This window comes from Zalophus californianus, chromosome 1 (assembly GCF_009762305.2).
Source record: "Zalophus californianus isolate mZalCal1 chromosome 1, mZalCal1.pri.v2, whole genome shotgun sequence".
In the NCBI taxonomy this organism is placed as follows: Eukaryota; Metazoa; Chordata; class Mammalia; order Carnivora; family Otariidae; genus Zalophus; species Zalophus californianus.
Window position 1 is genome coordinate 19,002,818 of NC_045595.1, and position 24,027 is coordinate 19,026,844.

Below are 24,027 nucleotides of genomic sequence, written 5' to 3' on the forward strand. Positions count from 1 at the left end.
ATATTTATGGATAACTATTTTGTAAGTAAGGCTATTTCTTATAGAGTTAATCTAATTTAGATTACTTTTTTTATTTTTTATTTATTTAGATTGTTTAGGTAAGCCTTCAGAAATGTTGGTTAACCTTAGCTCTATTTTGTAACTTTAAAAAAATTTTCAGAACATTCTTTCTTTGAGCAAATTATTATTTAAAATTATATTTCCCCACTGTAATTTTAGTTTAAATGTTATTACATGCTATTTTTAAGATCTTTGACTAGAATGGAGATGTAGTTTATATGGCATAACTTTTTGGAAGACTAATTTGGATTTTTAAAAAGGTATAGGGGCGCCTGGGTGGCTCAGTTGGTTAAGCGACTGCCTTCGGCTCAGGTCATGATCCCAGGGTCCTGGGATCAAGCCCCGCATCAGGCTCCCTGCTCGACGGGAAGCCTGCTTCTCCCTCTCCCACTCCCCCTGCTTGTGTTCCCTCTCTCTCTGTCTCTCTCTCTGTCAATTAAATAAATAAAATCTTAAAAAAAAATAAAAAGGTATATTGGGGTGCCTGGGTGGCTCAATCAGTTAAGCATCTGCCTTTGGCTCAGGTCATGATCCCAGGGTCCTAGGATCAAGCCCTGTGTCGGGCTCTCTGCTCGGCGGGAAGCCTGCTTCTCCCTCTTCCACTCCCCCTGCTTGTGTTCCCTCTCTCACTGTGTCTCTCTGTCAAATAAATAAATAAATATATTTTTTTTTAAATAAGAAGGTATCTTAACAGGAAAATGATTTTATATTTCATTTTATCAGCTTACATTTTATTTTATTTGGTTGGAAATGATTTTTTTTTTAAGATTTTATTTATTTATTTGACAGAGAGATAGCGAGAGCAGGAACACAAGCAGGGGGAGTGGGAGAGGGAGAAAGCAGGCTTCCTGCCAAGCAGGGAGCTCAGTGTGGAGCCCGATCCCAGAACCCTGGGATCATGAACTGAGCCGAAGGCAGATGCTTAACGACTGAGCCACCCAGGCACCCCTGAAAATGATTTTCATAGTCACTGCTATTTTCTGTTAATAGAACTGTTTCTTGAATAGTCTGCATAAAATACAGTTCTAAGAACCCTAGTACAGTAAGTTACTCTAGATCTATTTGATCTCCCCAACTTAAGAGGGTTAAGATAATCTTTAGGGCAGTATTCAAAGACAGTGTTAGAAACATTCTGGTCAGAAAACATGTAGGTTTAGATGCCTCAGTACCCATGAGTATTTGCTGAAGCTTAAGTCTTCCTGCAAGCTGACTGTTGGGATTTGATGATTTTAAATATGGGAGACACTAGAGTTAGTGGTAATGTCTTAATTTTAGTGCGAAACTGTATTACTTATGAAGAATGTTTAAACTTCCTCCTCTTAAGATGAACCATATAGACATAACTAATGTTAATGGGAGCTAACGGAAGTCATCATGTTCTGAAAATCTATTAAATATGCATCATTCTAATATTCAGGTTACTGTTGTTAAAGTCCTATTACTTTAAGAAAGGGTTTGGCCTTGTAACTCTTTCTCCTGAACTGAGTGACCCAGAATCAGTTGCCCTTTGAGTCTTTCTCTGGTGGTGTAGTCTGTGCTCAGAGGGTCATAAAATAGATCTGTATATTCTGGCAGGAGAGAACTGAGTTGGACGTGATTTCCTAATACTTTTGTTTTACTGCTAAATAGCAGATAACCCTTTAGATCATTTCATGTTTTCCTTTTTTGTACCTTCCCCTCACCCTCAAGCTCAGGATCCTAGGTATCTAATTGCCTACTTAAATTCCCTTTTACCAAAGCCTAAGCATGTAAATGGTCTGAAGGCTAGGCAAAGGGAAGAATTGGGTAGAATGAAAGACTAGGCCAGTTCTCATTTATCTCTTGAGTTTTGTAAACTGAGAATGTGAATTTAATATTTTGCTTATTTTTAAATGTTTTATTACTATGAAAAACTAGCATGAGGCATTAGAATCTAGAATATCAGCTGCTTCATTTGGGACCTGGAGATAATGCTTGAAGGCCTAATGCTCTCTCTAGGTCCCTTTCAGCATTAAGCTCCTAGATGCTGTTGCTTGGCTAGGTTGATGTACATATGCTTTGTGACATGATTCATGCTGTGCCTTTTGTGATACTCTTGGGTAGTTAAAATAATAGGACCTAGGTGAGAGTGCTTCTAGGTGGAGCCACTGTAGAACTGGATTTTAGATGCAGCCAGGGCTGATGCTCAGCTGGTATACACTTGTGTGCTCCTACTGGTGATTTACAGCCAGTGTTCCTTCATTTTGGGCATGCATCCATTCCAACCTGGGTGGTGTCCATGCTGTAGCTGTAATCACATATTTTGGGATGTTATCATTGCTGTATGCAGAAATGAGAAAGACCCCTCCTGAAATTTACTGTAATACATTTATGGTGCATTGATTTATTTGATGTATAGGAATCATCATGTTGATCTTGGAATTCTAAGTTCCCTGGCTGTAGGAAATGGAAATTTTTGTAGTGTGTCACCATTGCTAGCTTATCTGGTGTTGCGGATTTTCCCTGTTGCAGGACTGGGTGAAAGCTTTTTCTGCAGCAGTCATGTTGAAAACCTTGTGTTGACTTTCCTCGTGTTCTGAAATGGGAACATAAAAGTTTACTCCGCCACTTCGTCTTAAAATAGCAAAACATTGCTGTTTTCTGCAGATCTAGGACCTTGTTACAGAACTCTGCCAAAAAAAAAAAAAATGTTTACAGAAGAATGTGCTGTGATTAGAGAAGAATATGCTGGTGTGTAGATTTCAAACTCTCTGGACAATATGAATAACACTGTCTTTGTTTCTACAGTGGGAGCCAAGAAGAAAGGTTTGCTCCCGGGTGGAACAGGGATTATCCTCCTCCTCCCCTTAAGAGTCATGCTCAAGAGAGACACTCTGGCAACTTTCCTGGCAGAGATTCACTTCCCTTTGATTTCCAGGGGCATTCGGGGCCTCCCTTTGCAAATGTAGAGGAGCATTCTTTCAGCTATGGAGCTAGAGACGGACCGCATGGTGACTATCGAGGAGGGGAGGGACCTGGACATGATTTCAGGGGGGGAGATTTTTCATCTTCTGATTTCCAGAGCAGAGAGTCATCACAGTTGGACTTCAGGGGTAGGGACATACATTCTGGGGATTTTCGGGATAGAGAAGGACCACCTATGGACTATAGGGGTGGAGATGGTACTTCTATGGATTATAGAGGTAGGGAGACATCTCACATGAACTACAGAGACAGGGAAGTTCACACCGTTGATTTCAGAGGTAGGGATGCTCCTTCATCTGACTTCAGGGGCCGGGGCACTTATGATTTAGATTTTAGAGGCCGGGATGGATCCCACACAGATTTTAGGGGAAGAGATTTATCAGATTTGGATTTCAGGGCCAGAGATCAGTCCCGTTCTGACTTTAGGAATAGAGATGTGTCTGATTTGGACTTCAGGGACAAAGATGGAACACAGGTGGACTTTAGAGGCCGAGGTTCAGGTACTAGTGATCTAGACTTTAGGGACAGGGATACGCCACATTCAGATTTCAGAGGTAGACATCGGTCCAGGACTGATCAGGATTTTAGGAGCAGGGAGGTGGGACCTTGTATGGAGTTTAAAGATAGGGAGATGCCCTCTGTGGATCCAAATATTTTGGATTACATACAACCCTCTACACAAGATAGAGAACATTCTGGAATGAACGTGAACAAGAGAGAAGAATCCACACATGACCATACAACAGAAAGGCCTGCTTTTGGCATTCAGAAGGGAGAATTTGAACATTCAGAAACAAGAGAAGGAGAAAAACAAGATGTAGCCTTTGAACATGAGTCTGCATCGGACTTTCAAAACAGCCAAAGTCCACTTCAAGACCAAGACAAGTCACAGCTTTCTGGAGGTGAACAACAGAGTTCAGATGCTGGTGTGTTTAAAGAAGAAGGTGGTCTGGACTTTCTTGGCCGGGAAGACACTGATTACAGAAGCATGGAGTACCGTGATGTGGATCACAGGCTGCCGGGAAGCCAGATATTTGGTTATGGCCAGAGCAAGTCTTTTCCAGAGGGCAAAACTTCCCGAGACACCCAGCGGGACCTTCAGGTGTGTTAACAGAGTAGATTGCTTTTCTGTTTGTTGTTGAATCAAGGCTTTTCTGAAGGATAAAGTGTAGAGTCCAGGATCCGTGGTCCTGGGTCTCTCCTTCTATAACCATTAAAAAACGAAATGGGGACACCTGGCTGGCTCAGTCAGCAGAGTATGTGACTCTAGATCTCGGGGTTCTAAGTGTCAGCTCCATGTTGGGTGTAGAGATTACTTTTAAAAATAAAATCTTAAAAAAAAATGTATATTGAAGAATGGAATGTACATCTCTAGAGCAGTGGTTCTCAGCTCAGTTCATACTTTTGGTGTGTCTCTCTTCATTTTGTTTATGCTGCTGATTTAAATGCCTTGGGATAATTTAGTTAGAAAGTATGTCTTTAGGGGCGCCTGGGTGGCTCAGTCATTAAGCGTCTGCCTTTGGCTCAGGTCATGATCCCAGGGTCCTGGGATCGAGCCTTGCATCGGGCTTCTCCCTCTCCCACTCCCCCTGCTTGTGTTCCCTCTCTCGCGGTCTCTCTCTCTCTGTCAAATAAATAAAATCTTAAAAAACAAACAAACAAACAAACAATGTCTTTGGGAGTTGGTTCTTTCAATTCTTGTTAGTCAGGCCTTGTGGCTATTAGGGTACCTTTTTTTCTTTTTAAGTTTTCATTTATTTAAGTAATCTCTACACCCAATGTGGGACTCGAACTCATGACCCCGAGATCAAGAGTTGCAGGCTCTTCTGACTGAGCCAGCCAGTAGGTGCATTTTCTGAAACTCATTTAGGATATACAGAATACCTAGGAGTCTTTCCCTAGTCATGAGGAGGTGATGTTAATGTTTCAAGTATCTTCTTATAGGTAACTTAATTGACTTAAATGTTGAATTTCAATATATATAATATATAATCTATTGTGTATATACTCTAAGTGAGAAGAATTAAGTTTGCAGTTGGTTAATGCAAATATTATTTTTTGAAATAGGTTTTCCTCATCTCTACCCAGGTTTCTGTTATTTTGGACAGTAATCTTTTTTTTTTTTTTTTTTTTTTTGCAGTCTTTTTTTTTTTAATGATTTTATTTATTTATTCATGAGCGACAGAGGTGGGGAGAGAGAGAGAGAGAGAGAGAGAGAGAAGCAGAGGGAGAAGCAGGCTCCCAAGGAGCAGGGAGCCCGATGCGGGACTCGATCCCAGGACCCTGGGATCATGACCTGAGCCGAAGGCAGACGCTTAACCATCTGAGCCACCCAGGCGCCCTTTGGACAGTAATCTTAAGACATGTTAACCAAGTAGTGAATTTTGAGAATGTTAGAGGTGATTGACTATATAATTTATTGTTCAGATCAGGACACTTTAAAGAGTAAAAGAGGATGTTGGAGTTGAGGCTTCTATGAATATGGAGAATGCAGATTTCTCTGAATTGTACTGTTGTATGGTCAGATGACAGCTTTTGATTTTGTTCTGAAATTTATAGTTGACATCTTTGACAAATGGCGCCTGATTAAATTTTTTTTTCTATTTTCTCATTCAGGAAAAGAAAATTATACATTTTTTTACATGAAAAATATTTTTGAGAATATGTTAGTTTTTTTTCCTGATTATAAGTCCTGTTCAGTACTGTTTCTCTTAATGTTCTGCTTTACTATTTCAAGACTCTTCAATGAGCCTTGATTTTAGCACACTCACATGCTAATGATTGGAAATCAAATTTTGGAACTCAGAAAAATAGAGAATTATAATTTTTTATATCTTAATATGATGCAAAGGATTTTGATATTTGATCCTGAGAACCTGTATTTCACCTTCACTTTCATTTGCACACTAACATATTTTTATTTCTGAAATAATCTTTTATTCTGGATTCAAGGATCAAGATTATAGGACTGGTCCAAATGAGGAAAAACCAAGCAAGCTTATTCGATTAAGTGGGGTGCCTGAAAATGCCACAAAAGAAGAGGTAAGGCTCTTTTTTCTTTTTCCTTTTTTTGTCAATTAAAAAAATTATTTTTACTTTTTATTTTGAAAAATTTAATAGAGTCATAGGAAGGTGCAAAGAAATATACAGGGACATATTGGGTATCCTTCCTGCAATGTTAACATCTTGTATTACTATAGTATAATAGCTAAACCAGCAAATTGGTTTTGGTACAATCCATAGAACTTAATTATATTTCAGCAGTTACACATTCACTCACTGACATGAGGTTTATGATTGCTGTCCTCAGACCTGATAATCATCTTTTAGGGCATTATCCAAAAGGGAGGATTGGATTACATACATAAAGATGCAGTTTATTTACAGTAGTAAAACCTGGGAGCTGCATAACTCTTCAGTGTTAAAGGAATGGCTGAGTAAATTATGGCTGAACTTAACAGGAGAATCTGGTCAGGCTATTATAATCGGAAGAGCAAACTGTGTTTACTCTGTGCCAGGCATTATGTGATGCTTACAAGCATTAGTTCTTTAATTATCGCAGTATCCTATGAATAGGTGTTCTTTATTCATTCCCTCCAAATACAAAGCACCAACCATATACTAGGCACTGAGTGATATAGCAGTGACTATTGTAAAGTCACTGCCTCCGTGGATAATAAAAAGGTAAACAAAGAAACAATTTCAGGCAGTGTTAAATGCTCTAAAGGAAACTAAAGTAAAGGTGTTGAGCATAACTGGGGTAGGGGCTATTTTAGATTAGGTAGTTAGGGGAAGGCATCACTAAGGAAATGACATTTGAGCCCAGGCCTGAATGCTGCGAGAGAGTAGTCCATCTGAAGATGACGAAAAGAACTGACCAGGCTGAGTGAGTTAAGTGCCATGGCCCTGGACTGGCATGAGCCCAGGGCATCATCTTAAGTTTAATGGATGAGAAACTGAGTACTGTAAACACAGCAAGAGAGGCTTGGAATGTAGGCAGTCTCATTTCAGAGCTTGGGTTCTTGATGGTTATGTTCTTCTGCCTTTTTTATATACGTAGGAATTTTTGAATAATTATGTTCTACTCATTAACAGTTTTGAATGCCTAGAGTGTGTATGGGTTAATTTTGCCTTGATAAAGTAATGATAGCTTTAAATTACATAGAATAAAAACCAGTAGGGAAAATGAAATATTCAGTATTTGGTAATGATTTGCGTCATTCGTGTGTACACCATGTGCTTGCAGATTCTTAATGCCTTTCGGACTCCTGATGGCATACCTGTAAAGGACTTGGAGTTGAAGGAGTATAACACAGGTGAGTTTCTGGACATGAATGTGGCCTTGGGTTAGGAAAGGTCTTTGTCAGATTTCTGCATCATGTGCTACTTAAAGTTTTTTTAAGAAACCACAGTTAAGATTTCCAGAAGCCTCCTGTTGATGCCTTCAAATAACAGCCAACTTTAGTCTTAGCTGGGTTCTTTGTGGCTGTTTGTCCACACTTGGGCAGTGAGGATGCATGTTTCAGTTCTTCTGGGTGCCTATGAAATATATAGTGAGTGTTGTAGCATTTAAGATATAAAGTTAGTGTTGTAGCATTTATCCCTGAATATATTTTATATAATCATTAAACTTGCTATATATGTTCTTCATCGTGGTGGAGTGTTTATGTTTGAGCCTATTAGGATTTAATAAACTTACTATGTTTAAAAATTTACATTTCATTGCTTCAGCGTGAAATTTACACCTTTCCAGAGAAATTGTGCAAATTAGTGGTTTCTTGAATTTTCAGTCTTGCTCTGAGAATGAAGCCCTGCAACAGCTGTTTTGTTGAAATCCATGAATAGATCCAGAGGAACTTTCTCTTTGACCTCGCTCTGTGGTCTGAACTGCAGATTAAACTTTTCATAATATCATCTTAGTGTTTTAGTGTATCACGTTCAGTCAGTTCCTTCAAATCTTACTACAAAAAAAGTGGAAGTGAAATGTTAGGCACTCAAGGTATTGACTGATATTTTAGTTTACATAATATGAAATGGTTTAAAAATGAAGGTAATCTTTAAGTGATCTCTTTTGCAGAATTTTAAATTGAAGAAAGTAGATAATTAGTCTGTTCACAGAACTTAGAATTTTAGTAATCCAAAGTAAAGAACTCTTCAATTAAGAGTATGCTATATTTTTGAGGATATAGTTTGCTTCTAAATAGTTTACCATGGAATAAATTTCTTTGTGTTAACTAGATAGCTGCTGCTTCAGTTTGGTTCTGCAGAGGGAAACTATCCATAGAGATAAATTTTTGTGCTTGAAATAATTTGGTATTTTTGTCAAGTCCAGAAATATTTTTTTCTGTAATTTGAGAATAAACTCAGAAACATTATTTTTCAGAAAGCTATTTTTGTGTTGTTGTTTTAAAAGCATTAATTCTGAATTTTTGGAAACATGAGAGTAGTTATGTTGTTCTTACACATTTGTCTTTTTTTTTTGTCTTGCATGTGTCTTATACATGCTTTCTAGATTTACTGTTATCTTTAGGAACTGAAAGTAGAATTTATAGGCTGCAGTTACTTTTTAACTGACGGCAGTAACCTCAGCTGTTTCATGAACTGTGTTTTTATTAAGTATTAGTATACTAAGGAAAGTAGAGATGTTTTGATGTTCAAATAGCAACTTAAACTCTTTATTTCTTTAGTACTCATTGACTCTATATTGTCAGATTTATTAGCAGAGCAATCCTTAATGTATAAGGTCCATAGAAGAAGTTCTTAAATTTACTTGCTCTAGTAGCTATTAGAAACATAATTGGCAGACCAAAGACATCGATACTCATGTGAAATCATCAAGAGAGTTGTTAAGAAAAAAATCACCTTTCAGGAAATACAATCTTTCCTTGGCATTTTATTATATGAAGTGACAGTGTATTAAATATGTCTGCATGGTTCTTTTTTTAATGAGAGAATTGGATTTCCAGTCCTATCTTATCCATCTCTTCATGGCAAGTAGAATGAACTTTTGAAAGATATCAGTCAGATCATGTTACTGCCATGCCTAAAATCCTCTAATGGTCTTCCGTCTCATTCAGAAGAAATTCGCAATTCTTTGTTCTGACTTACAGAATCCTGCATGACCTGGCCCTTGGCTATTTGACCTCATCCGGTACTGCTCTCCACCTTTCTTACATGCTCTAGCCACACTGAGCCTTTCTCTAGGCTTAATCAATACAGACTTTTTTCTCTCTCAAGGCCCTTGCACTATTCTTCCCTCTGATCCTCACTTGTCTTCTGGGATTTAGTTCTTGGCTTCAGTTTCACCTCTTAAGACCTTACCTCACTATCCAATCAAAAATCACTCCTTGATTGTTTTTCATCATATCCTGGTTTGTTGTCATAGGATCAATCATTTTGATATTTTCTCAGTGGTTTTGTGTGTCTTATTCCTCCCAGAGAGTTAGTTCCATGACAGTGGGAGCCTTGTCTATCTTGTTCCCTCCTGCTACCCCCATGCTTGCAACTCTCCCTGGCACTGTTGGGTTCCCAGTATGCATTGAATGAGTGAGTGTCTGTGGTGTGTATGGAGAACAGCTGCGTTCTCCTCTCAGGTGAGGAACGTTAAAGGGTCATATCGGTTTCAGAGCAGTGCAGCCTTATATCTACTGAAGAATACGCCTTGGAGCAATCAGATATTTTAAGAATGTTTTTAACATTTGCTTGTTAAACGACTGTGTATTTTAGTGGAAGAGGTGACTTTTATAAATGGCAGTCTGTTTCTTTAGGCTTGTGATAACCTGCAGAGACCATGCAGGATGGACATTGCTCATAAGGGGACTGTAGGGCAGAGTTTTAGTTGGTGTGATGGGGAGCCAGTCTGTAACGGAGAGAAAAGATTAATGCCTGTTCATTGACTCTAGTAATTTATATTGATTTAATTTTTGTTTCATTTAGAGCTGTGTGAGTATAGGGCCATAACTTTTATCCAAAATCTGTGGGGTCAAATAAGTTTATGACTTTTTCTGAATACAGAAAGGTAATGCAGTACCTAGATCATATATGAATTATATCCCCCAGTGGGGTGTATATCAGTCATAATAATACTTCTGCAGCAAAATATATGAATATTCTCACTGAGAGGACTAAATAAAGACTGTAAAGAGACTCAATATACTATAGGTCAGGCTTTGTCTCCAAATGACTTCAAATGATTTGAAAATTTACCAAATAATTTACTATTTAAGGGATTTTGGAATTGCAGAAAAGGAATTGTGAATCTACATATGTTGTATATATTTGAGTTTTTCTTTTGCCATTTGCAAATATATTATAACCCCATTAATTGTGAATTCCTTGAGTAAAATGATTACATTCCTGGGAGAAGTATCAAGAGTGAAATGTCTTTTGGTGACTGAATGAACAAACTTTGGTATGTACGTACAATGGAATACTACTCAGCAATAAGAACAACGAAACTACACATGTACGTAACAACATGGAGGAATCTCAGGTATTATGCTGAGTAAAAGAAACCAGACTGAAAAGGCTACACATTACCATAAAAAGGAATGAAATACTGGTACATGCTTATAACTTGGATGAATCTTGAAAACTTTGTGCTGAGTGAAAGAAGCCAGGCACAAAAGAGCACATATTGTATGATCCCATTTGTATAAAATATCCAGAATAGACATATCCGTGGAAGAAGAAAGCAGATTGGGTAGCTCGGTTGTTGCCGGGGCTGGAGAATGGGGAAATGGGGGGTAACTGCTTAATGGGTATAAGGTTTCCTTTTTGGGGTGATAAAAATGTTCTGGAACCAGATAGTGGGGATGTTGCATAACATTGTGAATGTATTTAAATGCCACTGAATTGCACATTTTAAAATGGTTGAACGGTGTATTTTATGTGTATTTGATCATAATTTTTAAAAGGACTGCAGACTATATGATTTCGTTTCTGTGACGTTCTGGAAAAAGCAAAATGATAGGAATAGAAAATAGTGGTTGCCAGGGTGTTGGGGGAGGAGTCGACTGTAAAGTGGAAGCATGAGGGAATTTTGGGCACAATGGAACTCTTCTCTATATGGATTGTGGTAGTGGTGTATCGATGTTAAATTCACTGAAATTGGTAACTACTGGATTTATATAAGAGAACATGCTTACTAGGAAATACAACTGAAGTTTTTACGAGTGGAGGACCAGGGTGCATGCTTTTTTCTCTCATGTGGTTTAGGGAGAAATACTTGATGTATATAGACAGGGGAGGAAGAGGGTAATGATACAGTAGGTATGACAAAATATATCAGTAGCTGAGTCTGGGTAACAGGTCCATGCGTGTGTTCTTTGTACTATTATTCTTGCAACTTTTTGTAACTTGGAAATGATTTTCAATAAAAAGTTGAAAAATTGACAATACAACTGATGTATTTTATTGTTAAGTGATCAGCAGAATTCTTGCAAGATAAAGACTACAATGAACAGCTTCTGTGAACAATAGAGCAGTGGTTCTCAGAGCGGGTTCTGGACCAGCAGTGTCAGCACTACCTCAGACCTTGTTAGAAATACAAATTCTTGGGACGCCTGGGTGGCTCAGTCGGTGAAGCCTTGGCCTTCAGCTCGGGTCATGATCCCAGCGTCCTGGGATTGAGTCACACATCGGGCTCCTTGCTCAGCAGGGAGCCTGCCTCTCCCTCTGCCTACTGCTTCCCCTGCTGTGCTCTATCCCCCTGCCCCGACCAAAAAAAAAAAAGAAAGAAAAAGGAAAAAAAGAAATACAAATTCTCAGGCCTCACTTTAGACCTACCAGATCATAAACTCTGGGGGCAAAGCCCAGCCATCTTTGCTTTAACAAGTCGTCCACGTGATTTTGATGTGCCCTGAATTGTGAGAACCACTGCATTAGATTAATTATATTCTTTATTCTAGAACTTTTTGGCACAGTTTAAAAGAGACTTTGCAAGCAGGTGGACATTCTTTAAGTCAAAAAGGCTAATGCTTATGTGCTTTAGGAGCCCATGGCAAACACTTGCCTTGCCTGCCTGATACCAGTTCTGCTGTACTGAGCTGGGGCAGGAGCTAGAGTAGGGTTGATGCTATTTTATGCCCTTAGTTGTACTTTCTGTTTATGTAGCATATTTCCTCCAGAGATCTTGGAATGGTGGTAGATATTCTCATTCTCAGAATGTTTCTGTAACTTTAATACTATTTTTTAAAAGATTTTATTTGAGAGAGAGAGCACGAGCGCCGAAGCAGGGGGAGGGAGAGACAGAGGGAAAAGCAGACTTCCCATTGAGCAGGGAGCCTGATGTGGGGCTTGATCCCAGGACCCTGGGGTCACCACCCGAGCCAAAGGCAGAGCCCAACCGACTAAGCCACCCAGGCATCCCAAAGTGTACCTGTAACTTATGAATACAGACAGAATTATTCTTGGTTTTTAGGTGGACTTACATGCTATCTGGTATATAAGCTTGCTATGATGCTTTTTCCAAAGGAATTTGTATTATTTAAGCAAAAATAATACAGCTTCTGGATTATGTTTCCTAATAAGTCTCAAACATAGAAAGTAATTCTCCACAGTGAGTGAAGTGTTACAGAATTATTATAGAACTGTTTTGTTAATTAGCATAGCAAAGTTAGAAGGCTAATGGAGGTGGTGGTAGGTAGGAGTATCTTGCATTGAGTCTGGCAGCGTTCATATAATGAATGGGCACTTTTTTTGTGGCCCTGGGTAACAGGCTTATATCATATCATATCCTTTCATTTTTCACAATTGAAATGGTTTTTACCACCATGTTGATAAAATAGAAGTTTTAAGAAAAGAAGAAAAACCCAGAGAGATTCTGTCACTTTAGGGGCAGAAATCCATTGTGAAATGGATTAACACTGATGATACAACATGTGTAGTTTATGGTATTCCAAATGGAGTAGCTGAAGACACAATAGCTTAACATCATTTAGAAAAAATAGAGTTGGAAAAACGCAAATACACATTTTTTTGCAGTATTTTTGGCATTTATAGAATAGACAAATATTTTTAGGTCTTAGGGGAAAACTGACCATAGGCTAATAGGAAAGTATCACATTTACTTGTCACATTTCTAAAACTGCAGGTGTTTTCATCCAGGAGTCTCACTAGGTTTGGTACCACATTTGGGGAGGATGTTTACAGAGGAGCCTTAAGCAAAGATGGCAAAGCTTTGAAAATAAGAATGTCTTGGGGCACCTGCGTGGCTCAGTCGGTTAAGCATCTGTAACTCTTGGTTTTGGCTCGGGTTGTGATGTTAGGGGTGTGGGATTGAGTTCCATGTTAGGCTCCATGCTCAGCGTAAAATCTGCTTATCCCTCTCCCTCCCCTTCTGCCCCCCCAATAAATTAAATGATAAATAAATAAATAAATAAAATCTTTTTTAAAAAGGTAGAATCTCAGTACTGTTTTGGAAAGCAATACTTTAGGATTACTGGCTTAACTAAAGCAGCCTTTTTCTTTGGGGTGGTTAGCTTTCCTGACACTTAAGATGAAACTTATTTTCTATTCTGGGAGCTGACTCGTTCTCCAGTTTAAGCTCCTTTGTTGAAACCACTTAGGTTATGAAGGATGGCTATGGTAATCTGTAGCCCTGGAAGGGAAGTTTCAATATTATTGTTGACTTTTATTGGACTCCCTGCATTCTTCCATTCCTTGGGGCTTTTGGGTATGGAGTTTCATTCTATAAGTTTTATTTTATTTTTTAGATTTTATCTGTTTATTTGAGGGAGAGAGAGGGAAAAAAGAGAGAGAGCGCAGAAGAAGAGGGAGAAGCAGACTCCCTGTTGAGCTGAGAGCCCGACGTGGAGCTTGATCCCAGGACCCTGAGATCATGACCTGAGCCAAAGGCAGATGCTTAACCAACTGAGCCAACCAGGCACCCCTGGAGTTTCATTCTAGAACTGATAATGGAACATCTTCACAACCCAAGGCATCATTTTATTCAGAAACAAGGACCACCACCTTGGTGGGTTTTGGTTGGTAGACTGTGCAGTCTTGGAGATCTCTACCTAAACTGCATAGCATGGGAACGTAGCATGACAGTGACTTCCAGCTTCAGTCCACGGAGGAAAAGTCATTGTACAGTTACCTTCAGTGGGCAGAAGATAGAGGCCATACATACAAACTATTTATAGGATATGAAAATACATTGGCTTCTTCTTTTAACTTTCTCCTTACACCAGAACATCTGATCTGTGCTCACCCTTTCTAGCTTAAATTCTCCACCCTCAAAATGTAAATTAAAGCAATTTTTACTTGCTTCCTTGTTTCTTATGTTAGCATTTAGGTCTTTTATCTAATTTACATGTAAGCCTTCTTGGAATTACTTAGTGGTCATGGTGACGCTACTTTGTAAATATACCACTGAATTGTACACTTTATTTTGTTTCATTTTTAAGATTTTTTTTTTGGAGGGGGGTGGGGAGAAGCACAGGGTAAGGGAGAGAGAGAATTTTAAGCAGGCTGCACACCCAGTGCACAGCTTGACATGGGCTGCGTCTCACAACCCTGAGATCATGACCTAAGCCAAAATCAAGAGTCAGACACCTAACTGACCAGGCACCCCTTAAGATTTCTTTTTAAAGATTTTATTTTTATTTATGAGAGAGGGGGGTAGGAGAGGGAGAGGGACAAGTAGACTCTGCACTGAGTGGGGAGCCCGACGCAGGGTTCAGTGTCACCACCCCAAGATCATGACCCACGCTGAAACCAAGAGTTGGACGCCCAACTGACTGAGGCACCTAGGCGCCCCTTAAGATTTTAAGTAATTTCTACACCCAACATGGGGCTTGAACCCACAGTCCTGAGACCAAGAGCACTCCACCTACTGAACCAGCCAAGTGCCCCTGAATTGTATACTTTAAAAGGGTGTATTTTATGGTATAAATTACATCTCAATTTTAGAAAATAAGCCTTGAAAATTGGTTGACAAGTCATATAAAGATTGATTTCTTAAAAGCATTTTCATGAACATATAGAATACAGAGCTTCAGCGCAGATATTAATGGCCTAGTGACTGGTACTTATACGTTATTGGTAGAGTTCATAATTGATTGTCCCTAGTCTCAGTTCAATTCATTATGGTATGCTTAGAAAATGTTGTATTTTCATCTTTTAAAAATAAAATAGCACCCTATAACCTTGAAAAGATTATGATTCATTCTTTGGTGTTATCTACCAAATATGTGCCATTCTGATTAGTGTACGGCTCTACAAACTACTAGAGAATGTTATTGTTTGTTTATTGATTTATTTATCCAACCAATAGTTATCCAACCAATAGCATGTTGAGATGCAGAGGATAAGTTGGTGATCGCGAGCGATCACCCAACTGACTGAGTCACCCAGGCATCCCAAAAAATGTTCAGTTATTTCTAATCCTAAAGTCACTAGAGGATGACAAACATAGGACTTTTAGAGTCAACTGGCTTAGAAAAAGAATAACATCTGGGACACCTGGATGGCTCAGTCGCTTAAGCGTCTGCCTTTGGCTCAGGTCATGTGGGATCCAGTCCCATCGGGCTCCCTACTCAATGGAGAGCCTGCTTCTCCCTCTGCCTGCTGCTCCCCGTGCTGTGTCTCTCTCTGACAGATAAATAAATAAAATCTTTAAAAACAAAATACCTAAATGAATGCTTGGAGATAATCGTTGGTCAGAGAAGTCAGCAAGTAATTGTTAATGATGTCCCCTGATTTTCGGAGAGTTAAAATAAAACAGGACTTTTCATGGGTGTTACAGGAAATGATCAGACAAGAAGTAGAGAAAATTGCACACAGATGCATGTGGGTGCTCTTACCAACCTGGAAGCTTTCCAAATTCCATCACTAAGGGGTTTTTATGGGAGGTTCCATTATGCAGTCATTATTGATTAAATCATTGTGACTGCTGGTGATTAGCTTAAGTTCCAGCTCCTTTCCCCTTCCGTAAATAGGAGGGGTTAGGCTGAAAGTTCCTAACTTCTGATCATGGCTTGGACATTCTGATCACCAGGCCCCATTCTGATGCTATCTAGGAGCCCACCAAGAGTCACCTCGTTAGAACAAAAGGCACTCATATCACCCTTATCATTCAGAAAATTCCAAGAGTTTTAAGAACTCCATGCCAGGAAACTGGAACAGAGACCAAATATCTTTCTATATTATCACAGATGGGGATCCCAAATGTGGATCTGGCTGGTATCTAGTACGTTTAGTTGGGCATCAGTTTTCTGTTACAAGGTATAGTTGACCTAGGCTTATGGTCTGGTCAAAGTGGGAGTCTCACAGAATGCCAGTTGTCTGACCCTTCTCTGGATGCTATTTTACTTCCGGAATAGGTAAATGGCTGGACTAGTGTGGTCTGTTCTCATCTTGAGCAACTTCCAACTCAGAAGCCACTATCTTTGTGGAACCTTCCCAGAGCCCCTTAGAACAGTGGTGACTTGTCCTTTTATTTGTACTAGGATCCAGGCAATGGGAAAAATGTTTATGGGCCATATTTTTTTCCCACTTGAAATGAAAATAGCTTTAGGGTGCCTGGGTGGCTCAGTCGTTGGATGTCTACCTTCAGCTCATGGTCCCTGGGTCCTGGGATCAGAGTCCCACGTTGGGCTCCCTGCTCAGCGGGAAGCCTGCTTCTCCCTCTCCCACTCTCCCTGCTTGTGTTCCCTCTCTCGCTGTGTCTCTCTCTCTCAAATAAATAAAATCTTAAAAAAAAAATGAAAATAGCTTTGTGATCTATGGGGGAAACAGATATACTCTTAGCATAAACTAGAAATCAGTGAGGCAGTTCATCAGTGCTAAAATTTTAATACTGGGGTTGGGTGCCTGGGTGGCTCAGTCGGTTAAGTGACTGCCTTCGGCTCAGGTCATGATCCTGGAGTCCAGGGATCGAGTCCCGCATCAGGCTCCCTGCTCAGCAGGGAGTCTGCTTCTCCCTCTGACCCTCCCCCCTCATGTGTTCTCTCTCTTTCTCTCATTCTCTCTCTCAAATAAATAAATAAAATCTTTAAAAAAAATAAAATTTTAATACTGGGGCATATTTGAGGAGCACCAACACAGGTACTGTCTGATCTTTAGTCCCTGATAATGCTTTGTAACAGAAATGTGGGGGTTCTGAAATTCATTATCTCATGCACTCTGAAACCACCCTGCAAAGGAGTTACCATCATTGCAACTTGGCATATGAATAACCCAGGCTCGACTGAAGCACATGATGAGTTAGCTTCTGCATATGTACAAACTGGAGAAGTTACTTTTCTTGTGTGTTGCTCCAGTGAAGAAACTCATTACAATTGCTGTGGTGTTAACTGAGCACCATCGTGTACCAGATATTATGCTAGTGTTGGAGATAATAGAAATGAAAAGAGCTCAAGGCGCCTGGGTGGCTCAGTCAGTTGGGCTTCTGCCTTCGGCTGAGGTCATGATCTCCGAGTCCTGGGATTGAGCCCCACATCAGGCTTCCTGCTCAACAGGGAGTCTGCTTCTCTCTCTCCCCCTCTGCCCCTCCCCACTGTTAGTTCTCTCTCTCTTTCCCAAATAGATATACAAAATCTTAAAAAAAAAAAAAAAACCTCTCTGAGGTCAAGGACATGCCCTTCCAATGTGCTTACATAACGTTGTTAATGTCATTGGAATTAAAATGAATTAAATAAGGGTGAGATTTTCCTAACAAATAATATCCTGAGCCCAGACAACCATCATTAAGATGAAGTAACCCTAAGATTAATTTTGGACTTTGAAAACTACTTGAAAATACAACCATCCCCCCCCTTTTTTTAATAACCAGTTGGCACAGATGGAGCACTAAAGAAAATAGAACCATATGCAGTTTTCAGAAATTTAGCAAGTAATCATGACTCTATCTTTCTCATTTCATCTTTTATTATAAACCAGCAAGCCTTATGTGAATAGTTGAGGGGAAGAGGGTTGAAAGTGCTTGTAAGATGTCGAAATGATGTATTTCATGGAGTCCAGTTGTGTTCTTCTCAGATAGTAGGTTGACCTATAAATCAGATATTTTCCTAATTTTCATAATGCAAGCTGCAGGTGCATATTCACTTGAGGTGTTTCTTTTTAAGATTTTATTTAACTGAGAGAGAGAGCATGAGCAGGGGTGGGGGCAGAGGGAGAAGCAGACTCCCTGCTGAGCTGGGAGCCTAAAATGGGTCTCTGTCCCAGGACCATGAGATCATAACCTGAGCCTAAGGCAGCTGCTTAACCAACTGATCCACCCAGGCGCCCCTACTTGAGGCTTTAACAGAGCAAAGTACCTGTTAGAAATCTTGTACATTGGGGACACCTGGGTGGCGTGTATAGTTCAGGTACATAGTATAGTGATTCAGCAATTCTATAGATTACTCAGTGCTCATCATGATTCCCCTCTCCTTATGTCCTTTAAGTCCTGATTCCAGGGCGCCTGGGTGGCTCAGATGGTTAAGCGTCTGCCTTCGGCTTAGGTCATGATCCCAGGGTCCTGGGATCGAGTCCCGCATTGGGCTCCCTGCTCCTTGGGAGCCTGCTTCTCCCTCTGCTTCTCTCTCTCTCTCTCTCTCTCTCTCCACCCCCCCCCCCCCCCGTCTCTCATGAATGGATAAATAAAATCTTTAAAAAAAATTAAAAAAATAAAGTCCTGATTCCTTTTTTACATTCCATAGTTGGTATGTATATTCTTGGCTTTATCAACGTGCCTACTGGAAAGTTCAGCTGGACTTGGTTATGTTAGTTGGGTTTTTCTAGACTAGTTCGAACAGAAGGCTGCTCATCTCATTTGCCTGAGTAAATATTGCTGTATAATTATTATAAAAGCCGGGCTTGGCATAGACATTACAGTTGACTTGAACAATTAAGGGCCATGTTTGTCAGCATCTCTGAGTCAGCTTTTTTAGGAGCAGAGACTAAAAGATACTGGATATTATTCATTAGGGTTTTGTTTTCTGTACCTTGTTCCCCCTTAAGCACCTGTTAGCTTTTATCACAGATACTTTTTTGGGTAATAGGCAATCATATGATTAATGAATATGAAGAAGAATTAAAATTTTAATGTTACCTTTATAGATTTACTTCTTTCCCTGTTCTCATCCTCCTCAGCTGCCAGCAAACAAACAAAAAAAACCTGTAAGGAGCATTCACATTTTTATGAGCAATCTATACATTTAGTTAGGTTAGAAAATGGAGTAAAATGTGTTTTTTTAAATAGTCATATAAATAAGCACAAAGACCCATCAGCCCACCAGACTTCTAGCATGTGGCGAATGAAGAAAAAGGTAATAAATTTATTTTACTCCTTAGGTCAGAATCTATCTATGGGACTGTTAACACCAAGTTTACCATCTTAATGATTCCTAATGGTTCCTAGCAATTCTGAATGCAAGGTTGGTTGGTCGTTTTCAGAATGTTTAGGTCTGTGGGTGGAGTAGGTCTACTATAACTTATTCTGTGAATTATAAAATTACATTTGAGGAATTAAAAAGAAATCGCACTGGAACAATACAACCACTGTAATCATGTTCGTGTACAGTTGTGTTGCATTACATCATTTTCAGATTTCCGTATATTCACCTGTGCTTGCTCAACCCCTCTCCCCAACCCCATCTTCCCTCTCATGGAGTGAGCATGAGAGGTGGGATGTGACTCAGTCATAGCTTCAGTTAGTCTCTGTCTCCCAAGTTTCCCTAAGTGTGAGCATTCACTGTGCTAGCTGTGATTCTGTTATTTAAAGTGATATGTTTTTCATACATTATGGCCCTTAAATGCAAGCCAGCCTCTTCATCTGGTGTCAACCAAAAGGAAAGCGATCTGTTGCGACGCTGGAGGAAAAACTGGCAGTGTTGGACTTAACCTATATTGAGAGATGGTATGTTGTTCTTCAAGTTGGGGTGCTCAAGTATGATTTTGACAATGCATGGTTTTCATCTCATATGCAGACTTTTATCTCTAACTTCTGAGTTAGATGTGACTTAACAGTATTTAATTTCAGTTCTTTTTCCTATACACATTTTATATAATTGTCCTCATTTTTAAAGCTTTTAAAATATGCTATATTAAATATCGCATATCAAGTATCTTACTGTATTGTAATTTTTATAGCTATCATTACAACAAGACTTTTGGATTTTTCTCTTTGCTAAAGACTTTTGGTAGCCAGTATAGCAGTCCATGAGTGTGAATGCCTTCTAACGTGCATACTCGGGTCCATGCACAAGGTTCTGCTATAGGTATTTTAGAATAGGGGTAACGTGTGCTGCAGATTTCTATATTTCTCAACTATAGACATGGTCTTACCTGTCTGTGCTTGGGCATGTGGGACTCTTTCTGTGGCTGGGTTTAGTAAAGTTCAGAATTCAGATTACTTCTATCAGTCTAGGATTTTATTTAAAGGTGAGAGGCTATCAGTGTAGCAGTTAACAGCATCAGTTTGAATCTGGACTGCCTGGCTCTGAGCCCGTATTGCTTCTTATCCCTGAGGTGATTTTGAGGAAATTACTTATTCTTTCTTTGCCTGCTTCCCCATGGGTAAAATGAGGTTAATAGTATTTACCTCATAGGGTAGTATTGTGAGGATTTAATTAGTGTGTGTAAAGTGTTTAGAATGCAGCCTTGCACCAACAAGTGCTATGTAAGTATTACATACTAAGTATTACTTAGTATTGTCCATTTGGGCAATTCCTGAAAATCCTTGTACAACTGTGAGTCTGACACACAAAGTCCCTAAGATCAAGATTGGGTACTTTTTTTTTTCTTCTTAAGTTTCAGGCATTATAGTTAAACCTTAAATTTTTGGTTTTATTTAATAGCTAAAGTTTCAGGCAGAAGAAATTGAATGTTGGGCTTGTGGATTTAATATTCAATATGAAGTACATTGTTAACGTATGTATTGCAGGGTTGATATATGGAGATGCTCGTAATGTCTCTTGCAAACTGTATCTTTCCTTCCTAGTGACTATAGTATCAAAGTCTTGTTTGTTCTTTAGTAAAGTATGAATGTTGTCATAAATCTCTCTTTCTCTTTGTCCACAGATTCTGTGCCCTCCTCTGGGCCACAATAGTTACTTCTTTAAGTACAGAAAGGAAACTCAGGGCTTTTCCAATGTGGTGTTAGTTCCCTGTGTTTTTCATTTTGGCAGCTGTAGAAAGGGTTGCTTTCTACACACCTGGACCTTGATATGCTCTTTAGAGGTAACCAACACACTTGAGAGTATATCTGCTTGTTCCATGGCTACCCCTTTCTGATTGTGGACATGCAGTTGAGTGTATGCAGTAGATATTTGCTGATAAAAGGCACCTTAGTTGCTTCTGCTATTCTACAGTGTTTTCCAAGAACATTCAGAGCGCTTTACAAAATGCAGAAAGTTTTTTTTTTTCTTTCTGCCTTTCTCTTTCTTGCTTTCTTGCTTTCTCTCTCTCTCTCTCTCTCTCTCCCTCTTTCTTGCTTGCTTTCTTTCTTTCATTTAATTTATTTTTTTAAAAGCAGGCTCCACATCCAGCATGGAGCCCAATGCAGGGCTTGAACTCATGACCCTGATGAGATCAAGACCTGAGCTGAGATCGAGTCTGAGCCACCCAGGGGTCCCCAAAATGCAGAAAGTTTTCTGTAGGAGAAGTTCACTGAGTTTGATCAAGAAAATCCACTTGAACGGAATTAACTAACAAAACAATTTCTATTGTTAATAGGATATATATAAATACATATACTGTTTCTTTAAAGTAGTTTCATTTCTTCAAATAGTTACTAATCAGAGGAGGTTGATTTTGTGGTAAATTTAAGTAGAGGTTGCAGAGGTTAGTTTTAATCTGTGTTGGTCAAAGCTGTAAAATCAAATAGAAAACTCTCTCAGCCTAAGGTGATACTGGGATTTCTAGCAGATTTGTTTTCTCCTTCCTAGTCGTTTCCTAAAATTCTAAGCAAGAAACAGCCTATACCATTGTAAGAGTGGAGTATTTAATTTGGAGTTTAACAAGTCTGAATCATAATAAAACATTTCATGCCATTCCTTCCATGTGACAAGGAATCCAACTCATCTCACCAAATTTGGTCTGGTTTTTAAGTTATATTTTCTGTTGCTTTAGTTTTTGTTTTGTTTTTATTTTTTTGGTCTTTGATACCTTTGATTTAATGATACTCAGTTTCCTATTGTTATATATACTCTGTGCTTAAAATTGGCCTGGGTTTTGTGTTGTTTCTTCTCCCTGAGTTTGATTTCTCATCTGAACAAATTGCATCTTTTTCTTGCTGTTCATTTGCACAGCATCACTCCTAAAGATGAGCTTCTTTATCCTATGAGGCAGTGGTGGAAGCATGGAAGCCATTGTGGAGCATTGTATTGCCAAGTGTGTTTTTGTAGTTATGTGGTACCAGTATCCGGGAAATTATAGGATGGGTTCGTGTTAGAACTCAGCAGCCTGTAAATCCCATGAGTTCCCAATCTCATGGGTCATGAGAGTTGCACATGACACTTGCTTAGGAGAAAGGTGAAGAGTTCTATAACTCTAATGGTTTATACAATTCTTGAACATGTACCGATTGCTAACAACTATCTCTCCCCCAGCCTACTCTACTGCCAGTCTTTGTGCACAAGCACAATTTTGGACCCAGCTATTTGTACTTATTTATGCTTTTACACCTTCTTCCTTTCATAAAGATTTAAGCTGGTTTATGACTTGAGTTGAAACAAGGAAAAAAAGAGGAGACCTGAAATGGTCTGTCCCCTGCCAACCAGAAGCCTCCTGTGGTATCCAAACAGAATAGTTGCCTCAGTCTGTCAGCAGCACTTCTGTCTTTGAAGGTGGTTTCTGCTTGAAAAGTGGTGACTATTAGCATAGCTTTGGGATAATTGCTTCTCCTTCCTCTCGGGATACGTTTTTTTTCCCCCCAGATACTTTCCTGTTCTTGTTGACTTTGTTTTTCCAGAAGATTCAGCCTGTGGTGAAATGTTCTGGGTCCCCACTTGAACTTTCTTTGGGATTACCTAACTCTGGGGCACCCTCACCAGACCATCAGTGCTAAAGAGGGCAGATCTTCTTGGTTACTAGAAAAAGCCATTTGGAATGACTCTCAAAGCCAGAAACATCCAGATTTTCCTTCAGTACTTTTTTCTGTTTGGGGTAGCAGCTTTGCCTAGTATAGGGGAGGGAAGGGCTAGTTGGGAGGGCTTATTTTAAGGGGTTCAGAAACAGGGGATTTAAGTGTGTCTTTTGTGTTTGCAAGGCACTAACACCACTCCCGTCTGTATTTAAATGCTGTCCCCAGGTTACGACTATGGCTATGTCTGCGTGGAGTTTTCACTCTTGGAAGATGCCATCGGATGCATGGAGGCCAACCAGGTTGCTTTATACTTCGGTCAAATGATGCTGGAAGGATATATTTTTTATGTATGGGGAGGGAGGGTTTCAAATGTTTGAACTTTGGAAAGGTACCAGAAATCTGTATTTGGAGCATACCACATTCCAACCAGAAAGCGATTGTGAGGAGAAACTCTAGAAGAAGCTGGGAGGGTTTCTCTATAAGAGTTAATGGACACAAGTGTATTTTAAAAACTAGGGCCCAGTTGCAGTTGTACTAGATGACAAAGACAGTAGATGGGAAAAAATGACAGGTTTGGAGTGTGACAGATAAGGAGATCCTAATGCAAAGAATGATCCTTGACTGTCTGTGATCTCAAGGATCTGCCTGGCACAGGAATTCTAGCTCAGTACTTATACCCAGACCTAGGGTGAAGACCACTGATGGCAACTCCTGTGGCACTCAGGTCCTGCCTGCATGTGCTGCTTTCTCAAGAGGGCCATCAGGGAAAGAGGAGTGGCTTGTTCGTGTGTATTGCGTTCATCATGTTCTTTACAGATTGGAGTTTTGTACTCAAGTTCTTGGCTGCATATAGTCAGAGCTGGTGAATCTGAATCTATACTTACCTTATGTTTAAAACATCTAGCTGTATTCAGCTTGCCACCTAGAACTGTCATTTGGACTTTTAATTGAATCCTGCCTGGTAGTTTTGGAAGGAATTATGAAGTGCATAGAATCCTTCTTGTCACGGTGTT

General features: G+C 39.5%; 1 protein-coding gene across 11 annotated transcripts in view; it reads left to right on the forward strand.

The window, feature by feature from the left end:
* RBM6 (RNA binding motif protein 6) overlaps positions 1-24,027 on the forward strand; it is a 102,481-nt gene that overhangs the window by 26,062 nt on the left and 52,392 nt on the right. For 6 of the 11 annotated variants that reach the window (XR_003517945.2, XM_027582799.2, XM_027582794.2 and 3 more), the window contains 4 exons: positions 2,827-4,105; positions 5,956-6,045; positions 7,250-7,319; positions 23,240-23,313. The exons of 1 other annotated variant lie outside the window; for it this stretch is intronic. Coding sequence is in view for 8 of the 10 variants with exons in the window: in XM_027582799.2 (XP_027438600.1) it covers positions 2,827-4,105; positions 5,956-6,045; positions 7,250-7,319; positions 23,240-23,313 (1,513 nt within the window). In the remaining 2 variants the exon portion in view is untranslated. 4 more of the 11 variants (XM_027582800.2, XM_027582801.2, XM_027582795.1 and 1 more) reach the window with 4 other exon arrangements.